The 18,488-nt window shown below is 36.3% G+C and overlaps 1 protein-coding gene across 1 annotated transcript; it reads right to left on the bottom strand.

Annotated features, from left to right (window-relative positions):
* Nucleotides 1–7,608: 7,608 nt before the first annotated feature.
* ip6k2b (inositol hexakisphosphate kinase 2b) lies at nt 7,609–12,939 on the bottom strand. The gene is made up of 5 exons (XM_065272768.2): nt 12,397–12,939; nt 10,429–10,642; nt 9,611–9,759; nt 9,142–9,317; nt 7,609–9,031 (listed from the first exon to the last, which is right to left on the bottom strand). The coding sequence occupies exons 1-5, from the start codon at nt 12,617–12,619 to the stop codon at nt 8,501–8,503; spliced, it is 1,293 nt and encodes a 430-aa protein (XP_065128840.1). The 5' UTR covers nt 12,620–12,939; the 3' UTR covers nt 7,609–8,500.
* Nucleotides 12,940–18,488: the final 5,549 nt, after the last annotated feature.

The raw sequence follows: 18,488 nt of genomic DNA, 5'->3' as shown, positions 1-18,488 counted from the left end.
TGTACAACACGTCAGAACAGCCGCGGTTGATCTTCTGTTTCAAGTCTTGTGATTTAATCAGGCTGTAGGCCAATAGGCTTCGACCAAAACATCTCTTATGACACACAACGTATTCTCCACGTCGATGTATTTGTTAGTTTACTGTTAAATACAAAGTAAATACGATTATTTACTTATTAATCTTAATTTGAAACATAGTTAACTACTACTTTAGTTATTTTGTGTGTTTGTTTTTATTCAGTGGAAATATATTGCACAGCATTACCTTAAGTTAAAATTCAGCAAAGCGTTCTAGTTGGAAAATGTACATTGTAACAAATTGTACAAAGTATGCTTATTAAATAAAGCTTAATGTAAAAACGTCGGCTTCAGAGACGCTAAACAATAAATTATAGATAAGCTACTTCCGGTTAAAATGTATGACTGTGATTGTATGTTTCCAGAGCAAGTGAAATGATGTCTTGTGTCATTTCATTGCTTTGTAATATGGAGAGAAATATTAGTATGCGTATGTAAACAAAGCATGCACATTCAAGAAAGCCAATATTGATTGAAGAAACATGTAACTTTTTCAGGAATTACACATGTATGCAAAGTGTAAGACATATTTTTATTTCTTTTAAACTATTCAAGTGTGTAAATATGTTACTTTTGTATTTATTGATTTTTTTCACTTACATTTACATTAGTTCATGTGAACTATACCGTTTTTTACCAGTAGGTGTCACTGAATCTTCTTAAAACAGTCCATCAACGTGCTGTTGTTCACACGATATGTAACCAATAGAGGGCCCCCACATGCTTTGTTCAAACTTTTAAAAAATTTTGAATCTACTTCTGTCTTGACTTGCATAAATAACTGTGTAGTGTGTGGTTTTTTTTTTTAAGTGAATCCGTTTGCACAGTGTACATTCACTTATGGATATGTTGCTGGATATATGCAGGGCTTTTATCGATTTTCTTGTCTTTATGGACATGCAGACATTTGTTTGTGTGTGAATCATTAGTGCTAGTGTTTTAATGTGAAATTAATAAGAATGCAAAATGCAACGTTACATGCCAAAGGCCTATATTAGTTTTGATAAAAGTATACATAGTTCAGCACGATAACACCTTTGAGTTGTGCCGATTTTGGCAAGCAAACGTTGAAAAGTCTTCAACCAGACTGTAATAGCTGCACTTACATAACTGAATTTGCCCTTAGAGGAGAACATCGAAACAACACTTTGCCAATTTGATATCTTGTTTCATAATAGATTGTAGATTTGAGACATTGCCAGTTCTGACAATGTCAGACTTTGTTCAGCCATAACGCCTTAAAATATCAAGGGTGTCTGACACACATAGCCTATCTGCGTTGATGTATTATTTAAAGAGCACCTATTGTCCGATTCACCTTTTTACATTTCCTTTGGTGTGTGAGTGTGTATTAGTATGTGTTAACGATTTTCAAAAGGTACAAACCCCAAAGTAAACGATGATGCGAGTTATCGTCTCTAACGTAAATCTCTTTTCTTGTACTACAACAAACACACGGATTGTAGGCAACAGTTTACTTCCTTGGATTGGTGATGTAGTAAAGACCGACATTATCATAATTCCTCCCGCTTCGGACTCACAGCCTGTAAGTTAACCTCTGTTAGCATTGCAATGTGACACAATCTTACAAACATGGTAAGGAGCGCCACATTTCCGGCTGATGTCAGAGATATTCAGGCCAATCACAACGTACAGATAAGCTGGTCAATCAGGGACACAGTGCCTTTCAGGAGGAGAGTAAAATCTGGAGCTACAAACATTACGGTACGTGGAATATAATGTGTTTATTAACCATAAACCACGCAAACACATTGTTTTATACAGAATACACAAAATAACCATTTCGGCATTAAACAGAAGTAAAGTCGGCATTAAATGGAAGTAGCGATTGTCTTGTGTTCCCCGTGGTGATGTATATCCGAGTGAAACCGGCGTTTTTGATTAAAGATTATGAGGGCACATGAATAAAAAAAAAAACGAGATAAGTTCACAGATAAGTCATTTGTACAAAAATACCACTATATTCCAAAACAAATTACAGTTTTTCATTTTAATTTCATTTGGACTTTAAAGCTCCCGTTCTTTCTGTGTTTTTGATTGTGTTTACAGTGCGCAATATAACGTGTTCATTTTTCACGTGTAAAAAAACGCTGTATTTTCCACACAATGTACTTATCTCTATATCCTCAAAACGAGCTAATGTCTTCCTTGTTCTATGAAGTTTTGATTTGATAGCAGCTTAGCTTCCCGTTAGCTTAGCTTGCCTTTCCTGTGGGCGGAGTTTAGTCAAAAAACTGTTCTAGTGACATCATAATAAAAGGCTGTAGTCCAAACTGGTCGTTCGCTATAGGCTTTGAAAGGCGAATTCTGTTAAAGAAAACAAGCGTTTATCATTTTACAGGTATTTTTTATGCTATTAGCAACTTTACACATTAACTAGCGTTTAATAAATGGGATCAGAAAGAAAGTGACCTTTAAGGGTAATTTGAATATAAACGTCTATCTATAAATTTATACTCACTGTTTATACATAACACTAATCGAGCTTGACTTTTGTATGGTGACCTAAAAATACAGAAATCTATTGCTTTAACCCATATAAGGCTACCTCTTAGAGATTCATTCTCTGCATTCATACCAATAGCAATAATAAAGTATCATATGTCAACCACAGGATTATAAGAAATCAATGAAACTGATGATCAAAAAGGAGATACAATATACATATATTAACCATTACCTCTTTAGAAAATGTAGTAAGAATTGTTTTTATTTGGGGGAGAGCCACGGTTGACCATTACACGTCATATGCCCACACAACAATGTTATTTTTAGAACAAGAATTTCTGGTTTTGATTTCAACATAGCCTACTTCAAGAGGAGTGTTGCTCGAGATTGTGATGTAATTGGCATTGTCATTGTCAAAAGGGTATGAACAATAAAGATAACACATGTGTCATTTGAGAATTACTCATAAGGGTCTGTAATAGGATCCAACCACACACACCTACACTTTGAATATAACTAAGCAACACCAAAGATGTTTTTGAAAACGCTCACTACCATGTAATATTTACGCTTCTAAAGTGAAGAATTGTAATGTTTAGTTGGCAATAAACAGCTACGCTGTGTTCATATCATACTGAGAATCAAACAGGAACGTTCACATTCATTCTTAGGGGAAACACCAGCAAGAGTAAACAGTCTTGGATTACCAGATTATTCCAGATTAAGGGCCACCACCGCCTCTCACTGATCCCTGATCTCTGTTTCATAAAAACACATCATGACACAGTGAGGTCTCTATGAGTGTCATATGGACTGCTTTGCCGTGAATGTTCATAAGCATCCAGTTTGAATTGTCATTATGAGTGTTTATTTGAACTGCATTTTAAGAGTAAAAAGTCAATGACATACCTTATAAAATAAGCACCATATAAAGATCTAAGGAAAATTTTTATATTTTGTTGCATTTTGGATAAATAGTGCATTCTTTTGTTTTTGCTGTACTGGAATGAATTTTTTGTAGTTCAAAAAATATTCAGGTTACAAAATGTCTATATTATTGCAAGTATATTATTAATGCACTATATTATTGGCTATATAATGGCTCTAATTATTACATAATTTAAGCATTTTATCTAAATCCTGCATATATATTATGTATGGGTGTTTGAAATGTAATACTGATTTCAAAACAGCAATACTGTATGTTGTTATATTGCAACCAAATTATAAAATGTACAAGTGTGTATCTATGACGCATGTAATCGTATTGCAATTCTAACTATTACATTATACCAAAACAATAAATCCAAATATCAGTATGAATGCGTTCTTCCTCCTCTATTGTATTAAGTTATTCATTTAGTAATATGTTCAGTGATCTTTGTTTAGTAGGACAGAATGTTCATCATCAGGTTTAATAACTTTCCAAACCCCACCCCCATGTTGCATTCGTTACTCTTGTACTAATCATTTTATCTTAAGGTCTTTATATTCTTTATTGAGCTTTCCCATTAGTGGAATGAATGTAGGCAATAAACAGCTGCGGTGCTGTTTAATCATTTACACATCATACCACAATCTCAACAAATGAATGTGTGCATGTGTCCAACCATATGCATAAAGCGCATACTTACACTCCTAGTGCATATAAGGAGATAGTTAAAAATATAATCTGATACAGCACACAAAGAATGGGGGTGGGTAGGATATGAGTATAGCTTTAAAGCGCTTCACTATTGCTGTGGTCCTGTTCATCAAAAGAGACTGGACTAGTTAATAAAATAATGTCAGATAAGGAATATATTATGTAATTGCGATAAACAGATAACAGGTCTTGCAAGAATGACCATGAGAACAATCACCTAACTTCACGTACATCTTATAATTCATCATGATGACATCATATAGGGTTTTATGATGTCAAGAACAATAAAAATGTAAAATATCATCTGCGTATGTCATTCTAAACTGATATGATATGACGCTTTGAACGGAAAACAAACATTTGTTAAGAGTTCTTGTCATATAACAGTGTTTATAGTGACTTGACCTTAAAAAGGACAAAATAATAAACATATAAAACATCATTAACAGTAACCTGCATGGTATCCAATTCATCTCAAGAAATTAGATGGGTTTGTGTGAAGAACATAACTAATCCTTTAAGTGCACACTGAAAGGAAAAGCTAAGTTGACATGAACTTTAAAAATGAAGGTGCTTTATGATATCATAGAAAATGTTTTTGTCTGTGTGGTTCCATAAAGAACCTTTAACATATAATCTCTTACTTTGTAGTGAAAAAGGGTTCATTATAAAAAGGTAAGAAATGGTTCTTCTATGACATCACTGCGAAGAACCTTTATTTTTTAGCAGCCGGTGTCTTTTCTTCCGAAGGGCGCAAATTCAAAATATGTGTTATGTGTGTCTATCAATGAGATTGTGAATTGCAACCAACGGCTTATTCCTCAGCTCACCCCTTCCTTTAACAACGCATAGAGAAGCTACGGTAGTCACTTCAAGACAAACATGTCATCATCTGAGACAATGTAGTGACAAAAGAATAGAAGTTATATAGAAGTTTGTCTGTCTAGAAACATGGCGATAAAAATTATAAAAACCAACACAGTTTATTTTGTAAGGTCTTTATACACCACTGATAATATTGTTATGTATATTATATTGCATTTCTGTCAAAAGATCCTTCAAAAAGTTACACAATGCACCTTTAACTTTATGATATTTAAAGCATTCATAAGAGCCAGAATTAGATGTTACGTCTCAAGGGCAAATGAAGCAATCAAATAGCATTAAAAAATACTTGACCACATACACTACTTGTTTGGGTGACTTCCTTATCCAGCATTACATGCACGTTTTTCTTTTGAGTCTATAGGGTTTGTTCTACTTGAAACATTTTCACAATTCGATTCCAAACCAAACAGCTGACCTGATTCCACAATTGTTTTCCACAATACTGTTCCCAAGTAATCCAGAGCTTTATTTGAGAACATGAGCATTAGAACAGCTGAGACAGCCGCAGACTGCACCAAGGACATGAGAGGACAACCATATATTGAACAATACGAAATGCACTGCCTGCATACCATTCCACACATATACATTATGCACTAAAAGAACATCCTTGCTTAAGAGAGGTCATGTAAGGAAACACATAGACACACAGTCTAAGTATGCAAATAGACTTCAAATGCAAAACCCAGTCAAACCCCCCCCCCACGCTCCTATGCAAATACACTCACAAAAAAGGCTTAGTGAGTGCTTGCGGAAAGCTTTTGCAAATCCGAAATATGCCTACTGGCCTCAGCCAAAGCATCAGTAGATGACAGGGATCATACCACTGTAGTCCAAATCTACTGCTTTGAAGAGCTAATGAAATGGAAGTGTTACCTTACAAAACCTCTAGGAGGGTTTTTGTTTATTAAAAATATATCTATACATCTGAATTTTATCTACTAACCATTTATGACCTGCATGTTGTTTACAATAAGCTACACATTGCTATTTACACAATAACTGGGCTAACTTTGGTGCATACACTGTAAAAATGATTTGTTGGTTCAACTTGAACTTGAAACGTTACCAAGTTGCCTTAAAATTTTGAGCTCATTCAACTTAAAAACATTAGTTTATTCAAAAAAATTGTCTCAACTAATATTTTTTAAAGGAAAACACCACCGTTTTTAAATATTTTACTATGTTCTTACCCCAACTTAGACAAATTAATACATCCCTATCTTTTTTCAATGTGTGCACTTAATCTTTGTACAGCACGTCGTAAATGTGTTAGGATTTAGGTTAGCCCCATTCATTCCTTAGGATCTAACCTAGGGTGGCCATTCGTGCCAGTTTGCCGGACACATCCCAAACATGTTTTCGGTTCAAGTCGCGTTGCTCGACCGCATACTTCATCGAGGTTCTCGCGTTTCAGTTAAAATACATTAAAAAATTAATTTATTTATTTTAAGACATAGAATCATTGTAGTTTCATTCTTACCTTGAAATTTAATGGTTGCTTTTCTGAAATTGAACCCGAAATAATAAACCTTGATGACGTATGCGGTCGACCAACGCGACTTCCAGAGAACGCACCCGAAAACATGTTCGGGGATGAATTTAGAAAACACCAAACACTATGTAAGAACAACACAAAACTGTGGTGTTTTCCTTTATTTGAATGAACTTAACATTTCAAGGCAACCAACTTAAAGAGCAATTATTTCATTACTAAAAAAAATAAATGTTGTGTATTTTGTGGGTATAATACAATGTGTCCACATGGTTTATGGTTAAACATTTTCCAAGAACAAGTTCCAGATTTCACTCTCTTCCTGAAACGCACGGATTTGAAAAGCTCTGTGTCCGTGATTGGCCAGCTAATCTGTATGTTGTGATTGGCTTGAATACCTCTGACATCAGAAAAATGTGACGCTCCTTACCATGTTTGAAAGATTCGCTCACTCACAATGCAATGCTAACAAGAGTTAACTTACAAGCTGTGAGTCCGAAGCAGGAGGAATAATGATAATGTCTGTCTTTACTACATCACCAATCCCAGCAAGTAAATCCGTGTGTTTGTTGTAGTCAAAGAAAAGAGATTTACGTTGGAGACGATAACTCGCGTCATTGTTTACTTTGGGGTATGTACCGTTTGCATATCGTTAACATGTACTTATACACACAAAAGGAAATTTTAAAAATGTGAATCGGACAAAAGGTGATCTTTAAACAATACAATAAGGTTTATAAAATGCAGATATGCGTGTCAGCCACCCTTGACATTTTAAGGCTTTAGGGCTGAACAAAGTCTGACATTGTTTGAGAATGTCTCAAATCTACAATCTATTATGAAATAAGGTTGTAACAACTTTTACCGTGTAGGTACTTTCAAGTAATCTAACATTTGCGCTGAACACCGAATCCCTCAGATGACTTTTGTACTGTGTTACTCCTCAATTTAACTTTGTCAGATAGCACATGCCGTACTGATGCCGTAATCTTATTCACACAGTCGCACACAGAAATAACAGGCCACCAAAATGTACCACAACAAAACAGAATAATCTTTATTTTGTTTCATAATGTCAAAAACTTTGGGAAAATCATAACATAAAAATCGTTTCTACATACATCACATAATGTAGAAGTAACGGTTGGAATGTCACATTTCGAGTTTAATTTCACATTTGATAGAAATACTCTTAGAAATAAATAAGGTTCTCTTTAAAAGTCTTTGGAGCGATGACTCTATTTTCAAAAACACTCGCTATGGAATGACGAAGATCCAAGACAATGAAAAATATTCAAATATCCATACGACATTGTCCCCACAAAATGTCCAATAGTCTCTTATGGCAAAGAAAAATGTCTCTTCCCTTGAATCCTGCTCCTGCAGGGTCCTGCATTGTGTTTATTAAGCACCGTGTTGCCTTGTTGTGAATGATCACATTTGTCATTGACTTATTGTTGTGCTGCCAAACTCTAGGAGAAAGACAAAATAGCTCTAGTTCTTAACTACAAACCCACCTCCTATAAAAGGTTTGTCTGTGACCATCTATATCGTCTATATATGTTTTCCTAAGTTTTTTATGAAAACATTTTAAAGCAAACAACATCTTAACTCCCTTATCTTTTGTAGATGAAGAGAACAAGAGGAGTTGAAACTCGTCTACTGCCATCCCTCCGTCATTTGGGGCGAGCAGAAACAACAGGCAGAGAGAGAGAGTGTGTCATTCCCCTCAGTGAGAAAGTCCAAAACCAACCACTCCTGAGTAATACTGGGAATTCAGGATTGACCTTTGACCCCTGCCTATGTAACCACTTCTGCTATGGCTTTGAATACACCCAGCAGGGCGATGTAAGCATGAACTTTAACCCTGTTGGCTGGCACCATCAAAGTGCCCACGATAAGCCTGGCAATTGCACAAAAAGCATTTAATCGTTGCTGTGTTCCTCAAGCTCCGACAGAATGCTGATGAGATTCTGAAGACCGAAGATGTAACCGCTGTCTCCACCCTCATGAACAATACCGTCCTCTCCGTAATCACGGCATGTCGTGTGGGCAAAATCAATCATTCGCACATCCACCGCTGGAGAAACCAAACCGGGGGTGCTGGAGTGATCGCGACGCTTTCCGTAGGCTCCCTCATCATCATCCTCCTCCTCATCGTCCTCCTCATCTTCCTCCTCACCACCACGAGAGGGCCGGGATCTAGATGGGGCTGGAGAAGGAGCACTATCATAGATGATAAGAAGGGAGGAGGAGAAGAAACGATAGCTCTCGCAAGCCTCCAGAACGGCTCTCATCTCTCTCAGTCTTTGTAGCACCGGGGTCAAAAGTTCTTTGCGTAGCACACGCCCATCACCGAAAAACTGGCAAAGGGCCTCTTTAAATCCACCTAGACTCAATTTACGACCGTGATACTTGTTCATGAATATCAGTTGCCCTGTAACGCTGTGATAAACCTGTAGACAGAAATGCAGATAGATGTTTTTAGATTGGATGCTTTGGAATCATTCCCGAGAGTCGTGCAATAAATGGCTATGTATTACTTTTTAAAGAGAGGTGCAAATACCTGCATGCCACAGAGGCGGACCCCAATAGAAGAGGAAGTGCTTTGTTGGCATTTGCGAATCTGATTGGCTTTCTTCTCCTCAGTGGCGTCATCCCCATGCTGGCGTGTTCCCATTTTTAGATCGAGAACACATGGAACACGGTATCGCCATGTTAAATTCTCAAGCAGAATGAATTCTAAGAAGGATAAGAGGTCAAGGAAGAAAACCTACTAGTATTACTACTAGTACTAGCATTTACTATAAATACTAGTAAATATGTTTCTTTTAAACAAGCTGTATGTATTAGAGAACTAGTAGATCACAAATATTTTGCACATTTCATCAAATTTTAATCCTACTGACTCCCGCTGTTCTAAAGTGGCCTAAAGAAGTAGATCGAATAAATTTTTGGACGATCTACCTCTTTAATAAACATCACACAGTGGTTATTTGCATTGGCGTGTCTAGTTGATCAGTACAGAAGGATACTGTGCTGGTTTCTGTGTTTGGAGTTCTCCTTCATTCTCTGTAGATGTTGCTGGTGACACTGCAGACTCCAAGGGTTGTGTTTGATTTGAGAAGCCATGTTTCCTTTCTCCAGGCTGTAGTACAAAACCTCTGCCTTATCATCCCGATTACTGTACAGAACAAGATAATTTTTTTTTAAAAACTCATCAAAATTCACTTTCTGTATGCATGATAAAAAATTAAAATAATAATAATAATAAATTAATAATAAATAAATAATAATTAATAAATTATATATAATAAAATAAAATATGTCTATTAAATAAAATGTGATTAATAATTAATAAATTATATATAAATCACATTTTATTTAATAGACACATTTTATTATTATATATAATTTATTAATTATTATTCACATTTTATTTATTATTAGACACGTTTTATATATATATATATATATATATATATATATATATATATATATATGTATATGTATATATGTATATATATATATATATATATATGTATATATATATATATATATATATGTATATATATATATATGTATATATATGTATATGTATATGTATATATATATATATATATATGTATATATATATATATATATATATATATATATATATATGTATATATATATATATATATATATATATATATATATATATATATATATATATATATATATATATATATATATATATATATATATATATATATATATATATATATATATATGTATATGTATATGTATATGTATATGTATATGTATATGTATATGTATATAACATTGGCACATAAACAAAGCATCTTTTCACCTTTTGCCCTTCTCCTCTTTGCGGCTCTGCCTTGCTCTCTCGTTTTCTGAGAGCAGGACGGATGGCTTCTTCTTCCCCCACTTAACAAGCTTGTTCTTAGGCTCGCCATCAGCGGGCTCATTGTTCTCCACATCCGATAGATCGCTGTGGAGCGGGTATGCGATCAAACACAGATTCCCCTCCTTGTCTTCTTCAAAGCTCACCGATACCACACCTGAAGGGCGGACAGAAAAGAAGTAGAACGACAATGAGTACAGAGGACATTGTGTTGACATACAACATACGATTCAACAAATGCTGATTCATATGATGAATGAAATATAAACAATGTGGATCTTACCCAATATAAACAGTACTACAAACCACATACTTACTCACTCACACAAAAAACAATGAAATTGGAGGAGGTTTGACAAAGGTGCATACAGAGTAAACATTCAGCAAGTTGTGTAAGATGTAAATGTATGAATGAGAGTTTAGGAGACGTTTATGAGCGTATGCATGCCTTCTAGTACCAAGCAGGAAAAGACACACAAAAGACACAGGAGGCAAGAAATTACAATTCAATGAAATCCTTTATTTATTGGAAAACCATCAGAAAGATTCCCACATCAGAAATCATACACAAATGAGACGTATATGACAGCTTTAAACAGAATCTGAAGTTTATATAAGCAGTGACTGGATTTGTACACTTGGAATTGTACATTTGGAATACAGGTCAACACATAATATACAAAACAAATAGATACACATTAACACATGTAGCCCCCGTGGCTAAAACATACACTATGGTGTTACACAAGGATAACCTTATGAAACTAAACATCACAGGGAAATATTTGAGGGGAGGTGAAACAAAACATTTTTTTCAAAACATAAGCTTTTAAAACAAAACATTACAAATCATAACTTAAATCTGCCTGTGGTCTATGGGTGCCTGAATACCAGGGCGTTAGGACCATGTAGTGAGTGTCTCACTCTCTGCGCAGTTATGGTGGACCGATGACATCAATAGCAGTTACGTCACTATTCTGCAACAAAGCTCACGTTTCGGCTTGTACGAAATATCTATCATCTAAAAGTGTATTATACTAAACAGTTAAAAACACGTTTTGATTGATCGAGTAAAAAAAAAACATGCGCTTAGTCTCTCTCACTATGTGTTAGTTTATTCACATATTTATGATAGGCCTGTAACATGAAATGATATGAAAAATATCATTCAATCATGTATGAAGCCCTAAAGACGTGCGTTTTATTATGCAAGTGTGCACGAGCATTCGAGTGCGTGTTCACATTCTTTCCTATGGGTCACATCCTTTTCCAGCCGGACAGCTTTTTTTAGTAGTACGGCGCTGTGCGGTCATTGAGAGCTGCCAGTGTGTCTCTATGTTAGTACATTTAAATATATCAAATTCTCAGGGAACTGAACATGATATTCAGTCTTGACCAGCCAACATAAATCAGTATGTGTTGTCTGTGTAAGAATGCAAACTTACTATGAATTCAAGTCCACTTTTCCACAGTCAACTAAATGTCACAAGGTGTCCCAATCTATACGAATGTACCCTTTCTGACACATTCATCCAAATAATATCACACGTATACCACGTGGTCTTAATTGTGCGTTGTAAACGTTTTAATTAGCATAATTGAAATGTCATTAAGTGAATTGAAGTTCAGCCATCACGTGGCTCAGCAACGCGAAGGTCATGGGTTCGAATCGCAAATAAAATGAATAGCTTAAATATATACTGTATATAAATCGCTTTGGATTAACATCTGCCCAATGCATACATGCGAGTGTGTATGTGTGTGTGGCCCGTTATGGGGGCTTAAGTCAGTGTAACTTAACACACATTCGTATAAATTCCTCCAGACAAGAATTTATCCACACATTCCCCACATTAAAACTCACATAAATAAGACATGCCCGAGTGGTTTATTAATATTGAGTCCACTTACCTCTGTACTGTGGCGTGAATTTGCGGATCTCGGGTGGCAGGCTCTTGTAAAACTGGTGCTCTCTGGGTATCAAAGGCTTGCAGATTGTCTTTTCACCAAATCGCAGCACACAAGAGTGACCACCAACTTGATGAACAAATGGCTCTAACATCACGCCACCCTTCATTTCTCCTTTACCCGGGTATCTACACACCTCCATCAGCGCTTCTATAGCCGGACTCATCTTCAGAGCACATTCGTGTCCGTCACGATGATCTGTCGATGTCAATCTGACTGCGCTTGCCCTGCTGTACCCTGGTGGCAGGCAGTTCAGGCATAAAGGCAAATATAATCAAAATAGTCCTTTGTTCCGGTTAATTAGGAATAGAAATTGTAATCCTGAAGGATATGTGTTACAAAAAAAGCAATTTTTAAAGCGTCTCAGGGTTATTTAACCCTGCGGACTAACTGCGACAGTCCACCCGTCCGCGTCCGTGCTGTAACTGAGGGCTCTGTTCTAAGCAGGCAGGGAAAATATCAAAACAGGTCACGTGGCTCCGCCCCTTTTCAAAAGTCAGCCAATCCTAGCGTGGCAGCTGTTGTCGGGTGGGAAGTGAGAAAGGGAAACTGAACAAACAAAGGGAAAGGAAAGAGAGTGTGAGAGATATAAAGGTGGGGGGTTGTTTATTTTAGAAACCATAACTATAAGATATGAGGAAAGAAAGTTGAGATATTTCTTCATGCTCGACTAGAAATAAACATTTAACCACCAAATCAAAATCACCATATCAAAGCTTTGTTTTTGTTCACATAATTCAATATCTTTCCATATTATCTTAGACTTTAAATTAAAATAGATGCTAAAAATCCATTTAAACTACAATCCATAAAAAGTGATCTTTCTATGTGATGAAACATTTTCTGGAAAGCATACGTGCACACCATCATCGACTGCTGTTTGTTGTTTTATCAATGAACTGTAAAAAGCCTTTTTAACATTCATCTTGTCTGTGTTTACATACAACACAGCATGCAAGCATCTAGTACGTTCAGTCGATGATCTAAAAATTCGATGATGAAATATGTCAAGGTAAGATCTTGGTGTTCTTCAATTCTCAGGCCTTAGTTAACTTCAAATTCAAGGACCTTTCAAGGACTCTCCAGGTCCAATACCCTCAAAATCAAGGACTAAATGTGGGGACACATTTCAAGTAAAAGCAAGGTTACATTGTGTTACCTTTAAAGATACATTGTTACAGTTCCCTTTTGAGGGAACTCGCACTGCGTCACTGCGGTGACACTTTGGGGGCGCCTCCAAGTGTAAGTGCGTCTGAATGTGTATAAAAAAATTCACCCAATGGTGAGGCTTAACGACAAAGACAGGGTGACGCGGGAACTAGGAAGTATATCGCTATCTGAAATATTGCCAAAGATGGCGTTACAGAGACGTAGGAAGTATGGCAAGGGAGACGCAGCGTCTCGTTCCCTTCTCAGAGAACAAGAGTTACATACGTAACCCGAGATGTTTTCATGTGTCAAACACAACTATGCAAAAAAGCATTTCGGTATGAATCAACATTCACATACAGAAAATATATAAGCATTTAAAGCAAACAGTTTAGCACGTGTGTTTAAAAAGTCTAGAATTTTTATGATATTTTCCTACACTACACATGGATTAATATGGATTTTTTTCCAGAAAACGTCTTGCATAAAATACATTCAAGCACTTTCACGACCTGTATCTATGTATGTATATTTTCAATAAGTTCCCAGAGCCTTGAAATTTTCCCCCAGATTCACAAACTTTCAAGGATTTTAAGGACCCGTGGGAACCCTGATTACTGCCAGGCCGTAATTCACAAACAATGGCAAGCTAGGCCTGTAAAAGTAGAGCGTAACAGTGAGTGTGCCTTTTTGTGTTATGTTACTGGATATCAGTTGGGTTTTTCACACTACTGTGGGTCCAAACAATGAAAGCTGGTGCTGATGGGAAACCAGCTTATGTAACCTGCAAAGGTCAACATGGACAAAGCCTCCCGATCTCCTTACTCCGCCCTGCCTTCCATTAATCCTCCCTATCGGAAACAAAGCTGCTAAATTGGTCACTAAGTCTTGATAGCTGGGTTTGTGGGTTTTAATGTTTCAATGTTAGAAGTGAAGAACAGTGATGATTTGAGAGACCTGCATACAATTTCACACCATTTGAACAGGCTAACTAGTATAACAAAAAATGTCTGCCATTAAAAACCCAATAGTGAGACTGCTCAAGTGTGCATTGAACAATTATCCCGTGTGGCACTGCCGTTATTACAGCGAGGAATGGCCTACATTTGCTTCTAAGGTATTTGCTATAAATGTGAGTAAATGCAGAGAATGTGAAAGACAGAATGACCTATGCATTCACATTCACACATCAACTACGGTAAAATATAAACATGAGTGATGACGTGATAAGAGAGTATGTGACATTCGCTCCCACATGCTCTTTCATTCAGTCATAACCAACTTTTGTCTACACTCCAATAGATCTCCATACAGGCCATTAGATCTCCATAAAGTCCATGCATTAACGTGAGATGAAGATACTGAAAGCTATTTTATTCTAGAAAAGTGGGTTGGTCATCATGTTGAGTTCACAAATCTTTGAGTATTTCTAAGAGAAATTTGTATTTTAAATGATGCTGTATCGATGTCAAAAGGTTGTGGTTTAAAGTCAAAGTCCACTGTCTTTCACAAACAAAAATGTACAGTGCATCTTCATTTCGAGACTAATCCACCAGATTTTATATTATCAATCAAATCGAAATGAAAGATAAGCAACATTCCCTTAACACAAACATCTCACATTAATTTTTGCACACGTGTCCATCATCAAATATAGAATTTTGCGTAATGGAAACAGATGCAACTGATATGTGATAAAGAAATGCGTCAAAGAATGGCATTAGCACACATAAACAAAAACAAGCACACATGGTGTGCATATTATGCACACACACAGAAAACTGTGATCCATTGAAAAAAATTCCTTGTGATGTTTGTGATCTTTGTGATCCAACCTTGTTTCTGAAAGGCACACGTGCACAACATCATCTGAGTGCGGTTTGTTGCCTTAACCCTGAACTGTAAAATATATTATTTATATTCATCAAGTCCAGTGTTTACATACAACACAGCATGCAAGCATGCGTTTCTTTCAGGCAAAAAACAAAGGTATCCTCTTTAAACTTGACAGACAAGAATGAATAAGAGTGTGAGGGAAAAACAACGAAAAGGAAAGAGAGAGAGCGAGCAAGAAAGTGAAACAGATGAATCATTTAATTGTATTTATAAAATTACGATTTTATTTACTATAGGCACAGATGTGGACATCTTATGAAGGACAATAAACAGTTCAGTGTTTTGTGCGTGACTCAATGAAAAAATCTTTTATGACCAGCATCTTGAATTCCATGTATACATGTGTCATAGAGATGTATACGTTTATTTAATGCATTTTGACTCGTTTTCAAATTCTGCTTCATCATCTTAAAAGGTCATGAAGGTGGATACCAATTTTGAACTGATGTTTCACAGACACATCTGCATTAAACACAAGACCAGCATACATACTCCTGTCTTTAAATGCATGTAAACAATGTGCAGTAAATTGTGGGCAGATGGTGCAAACTCAACGCTCTGTTGTGACATTTCCTACAAGGTACTATAAATATACCCCCGACCCTGTGAATGTCCTGTAGACACTGTTGACACACTTATCAATGCACAAACCCATCAACATGCTCTACATAATAATAGACACTGACAAATACACACAAACACAAACACATGTCTGGTTTTGATCACCGCTGGGACATTCCATAGAAGTAATGGTTTACTGGATAAACTATCCTACCCCTTACCAAAAATGCTTTTTTAGATTTTCAAAAAGCATTGTTTACAATTTATAAGCTTATAAGCCGTGGGAACCTCAACACGAGTCCCCTTGAGAGGGTGTGCAGGTTTCCCTGGGATACAAATACATGTACACACGTTTGTTTTTTAAAGTCATGGAGAGGACTTTTTATTGGAGAGGACTTTTTATTGGAGAGGACTTTTTATTGAATTTATTGTATTGTTTTATAAGTTGATGATATTTTATACAAACAACTTAACCCTTTACTCGCACACACATCTGCAGATTCCTGTGTACATTGTATCTTAACTGTAGCATTGTGCTATCAATGCTAATACATAATAGATTTGATTCCCACCAAAAACACATAATCTGATCAAATCTACCTTAAAAGTAGCTTTGTGGTTAGTTATTGTATTAAGCATTTTTGCATTATCATTAAAACATTCAGTATGTTTAACTCTTTTGTTTCATGTGTACTGTTGACTGGTGCTCACAGTGTTAACCAGGGCAGGGGTAAGCAATGTCGATCCTGAAGTGCCGATGTCCTGAGCCTGGAGTTTATCTCCAGCTCTAATCAAGCATACTTATGGTATCAAGGTCTAAAAAGTCACCTGAAAACTATAGGTAGGCAAGGTTTTATCAAGGTTGGAGCTAAAATCTGCAGGACATCGGCACTCCATGACCGACGTTGCCTATCCCTGACGTAGACCATTCTCTATTTTACTTTCCTAATGTAGCACACATGCCGAAATTTTTATCTGAAATTTAGATCCTGGACAAGCAGGGTCCAGTATGTTCAAAGCGAGACCCTCAACGTGATACTTTTAATCTTGGACTTTATTCAGCAGCGCCATTAAACACATGCACACACGCCCCGCCTTCCTGTCCAACTTCCTGTGAAGTGATAAAGGTTAAGGCCACAGTTTCAGTTACAGTGAAAATGCCAGAGCCGCCTCTGACCACTCCTTTGGGGTGTGTAATGCAAACTACGTGCTGACGTGTGTTTGTCTGCGAGTGACGCCGTCCCCTCAAACCACTAGAGGTTTGCGGATGTCTTTTCATTCTGTCTCCTTGGAAACATCTCAGCACTAACTTTAGTGTGCTCAGTCATCGTGTATTCAGACCTTAGTAAAGAAGAGCTAGTTTAGAGACCCTGACAGTTAACGCTGAATGAGTTGGACACATGGTCTGCTATATTTGAATATGGCACATGCATATATAAATTTACTTTATCAAGTAATAGCAAATAAAAAGTTACAATTTAAAAGTAATAATATGCAATAAAATATACTTAGTGTAGGCGCACTGTTAAATATATATATTTTTTAACTTTCTTTACTAGTAATGAGTTTTATATATTATAAAAAATAAGTTGAAATATCTTATATAATTCCACTACAATTCCACTTTATTTTAATTATAAGTTACAGCATCTCATCAAAAGAATAATAAGCTAAAATAACTTGTAAATTCAAGTTGATTAAACATCCAAATTTAAAGGCCCACTTAAATGCCTTGGAATGTACAGCATTACTGAATCCGGTGATGTCAGTTTAACAGAAACAACAGAACTATCCAGAAGATCCTTTCCCATTTTTTAAAATAACTAATAGCGTTTTATGTATGGAAAAGACGTACCGTAACAAAATGTAAAGGGCGGGATGCTTCAGCATCTAAAAAACATTTGATCGGACAGGATATTTGATGAGAAGTTGAAGTGTAGGGTAGGGCAATATGCCCCATTTTAAGATTGTCCTATTGTCAGCCTGTGAGATCGCCGATACCCAATAGTATCGGGGGGGGGGGGGGCAATAGTTGACTCATTTATGACAAGTCAATTGATTGGTGGATACAAAAGAAGCTGATTTACGTCTAACAGTGCGTTGACACCAGACTCTGAAGAGGCGGCAAAAAGGCAATATAGTAGTTGGACGCTTGACCATTTTGAGGTTACTTGCTTCATTTGCGTGTGACATGCACGTATAGGTCCGAGCAAGACTCCAAGATGCGTCCAGTGCGTCCGAAAGAATCTGCGCACGTTACAAGCTCTCTCATGCAAAGTGAAGCCCGAAAACCCTCTTATGCGAGGAAAAGCACACAATGCGCATGTTAATGTGAAAGTAAGATGATAATAATAATAACTATCGCCATAAAATCCTGCTATCTGCCATATGCTTGAAGATCGTCAATACACGATAGTATTGTTTATAAG

This window comes from Paramisgurnus dabryanus, chromosome 7 (genome assembly GCF_030506205.2).
Source record: "Paramisgurnus dabryanus chromosome 7, PD_genome_1.1, whole genome shotgun sequence".
NCBI classification, from domain to species: Eukaryota; Metazoa; Chordata; class Actinopteri; order Cypriniformes; family Cobitidae; genus Paramisgurnus; species Paramisgurnus dabryanus.
The sequence above is the reverse complement of the archived record's forward strand: the minus strand, read 5'-3'. Positions and strand labels throughout refer to the sequence as shown.

Excerpts from the sequence above, each read along its gene's own strand:
- ip6k2b (XM_065272768.2), bottom strand. The coding sequence starts at position 12,619 with ATGAGTCCGGCTATAGAAGCGCTGATGGAGGTGTGTAGATACCCGGGT. Across the intron at positions 10,643-12,396 it reads ATTCACGCCACAGTACAGAG|GTGTGGTATCGGTGAGCTTT; the intron begins GTAAGTGGACTC and ends TCCGCCCTTCAG. Across the intron at positions 9,760-10,428 it reads AAAGAGGAGAAGGGCAAAAG|TAATCGGGATGATAAGGCAG; the intron begins GTGAAAAGATGC and ends TGTTCTGTACAG.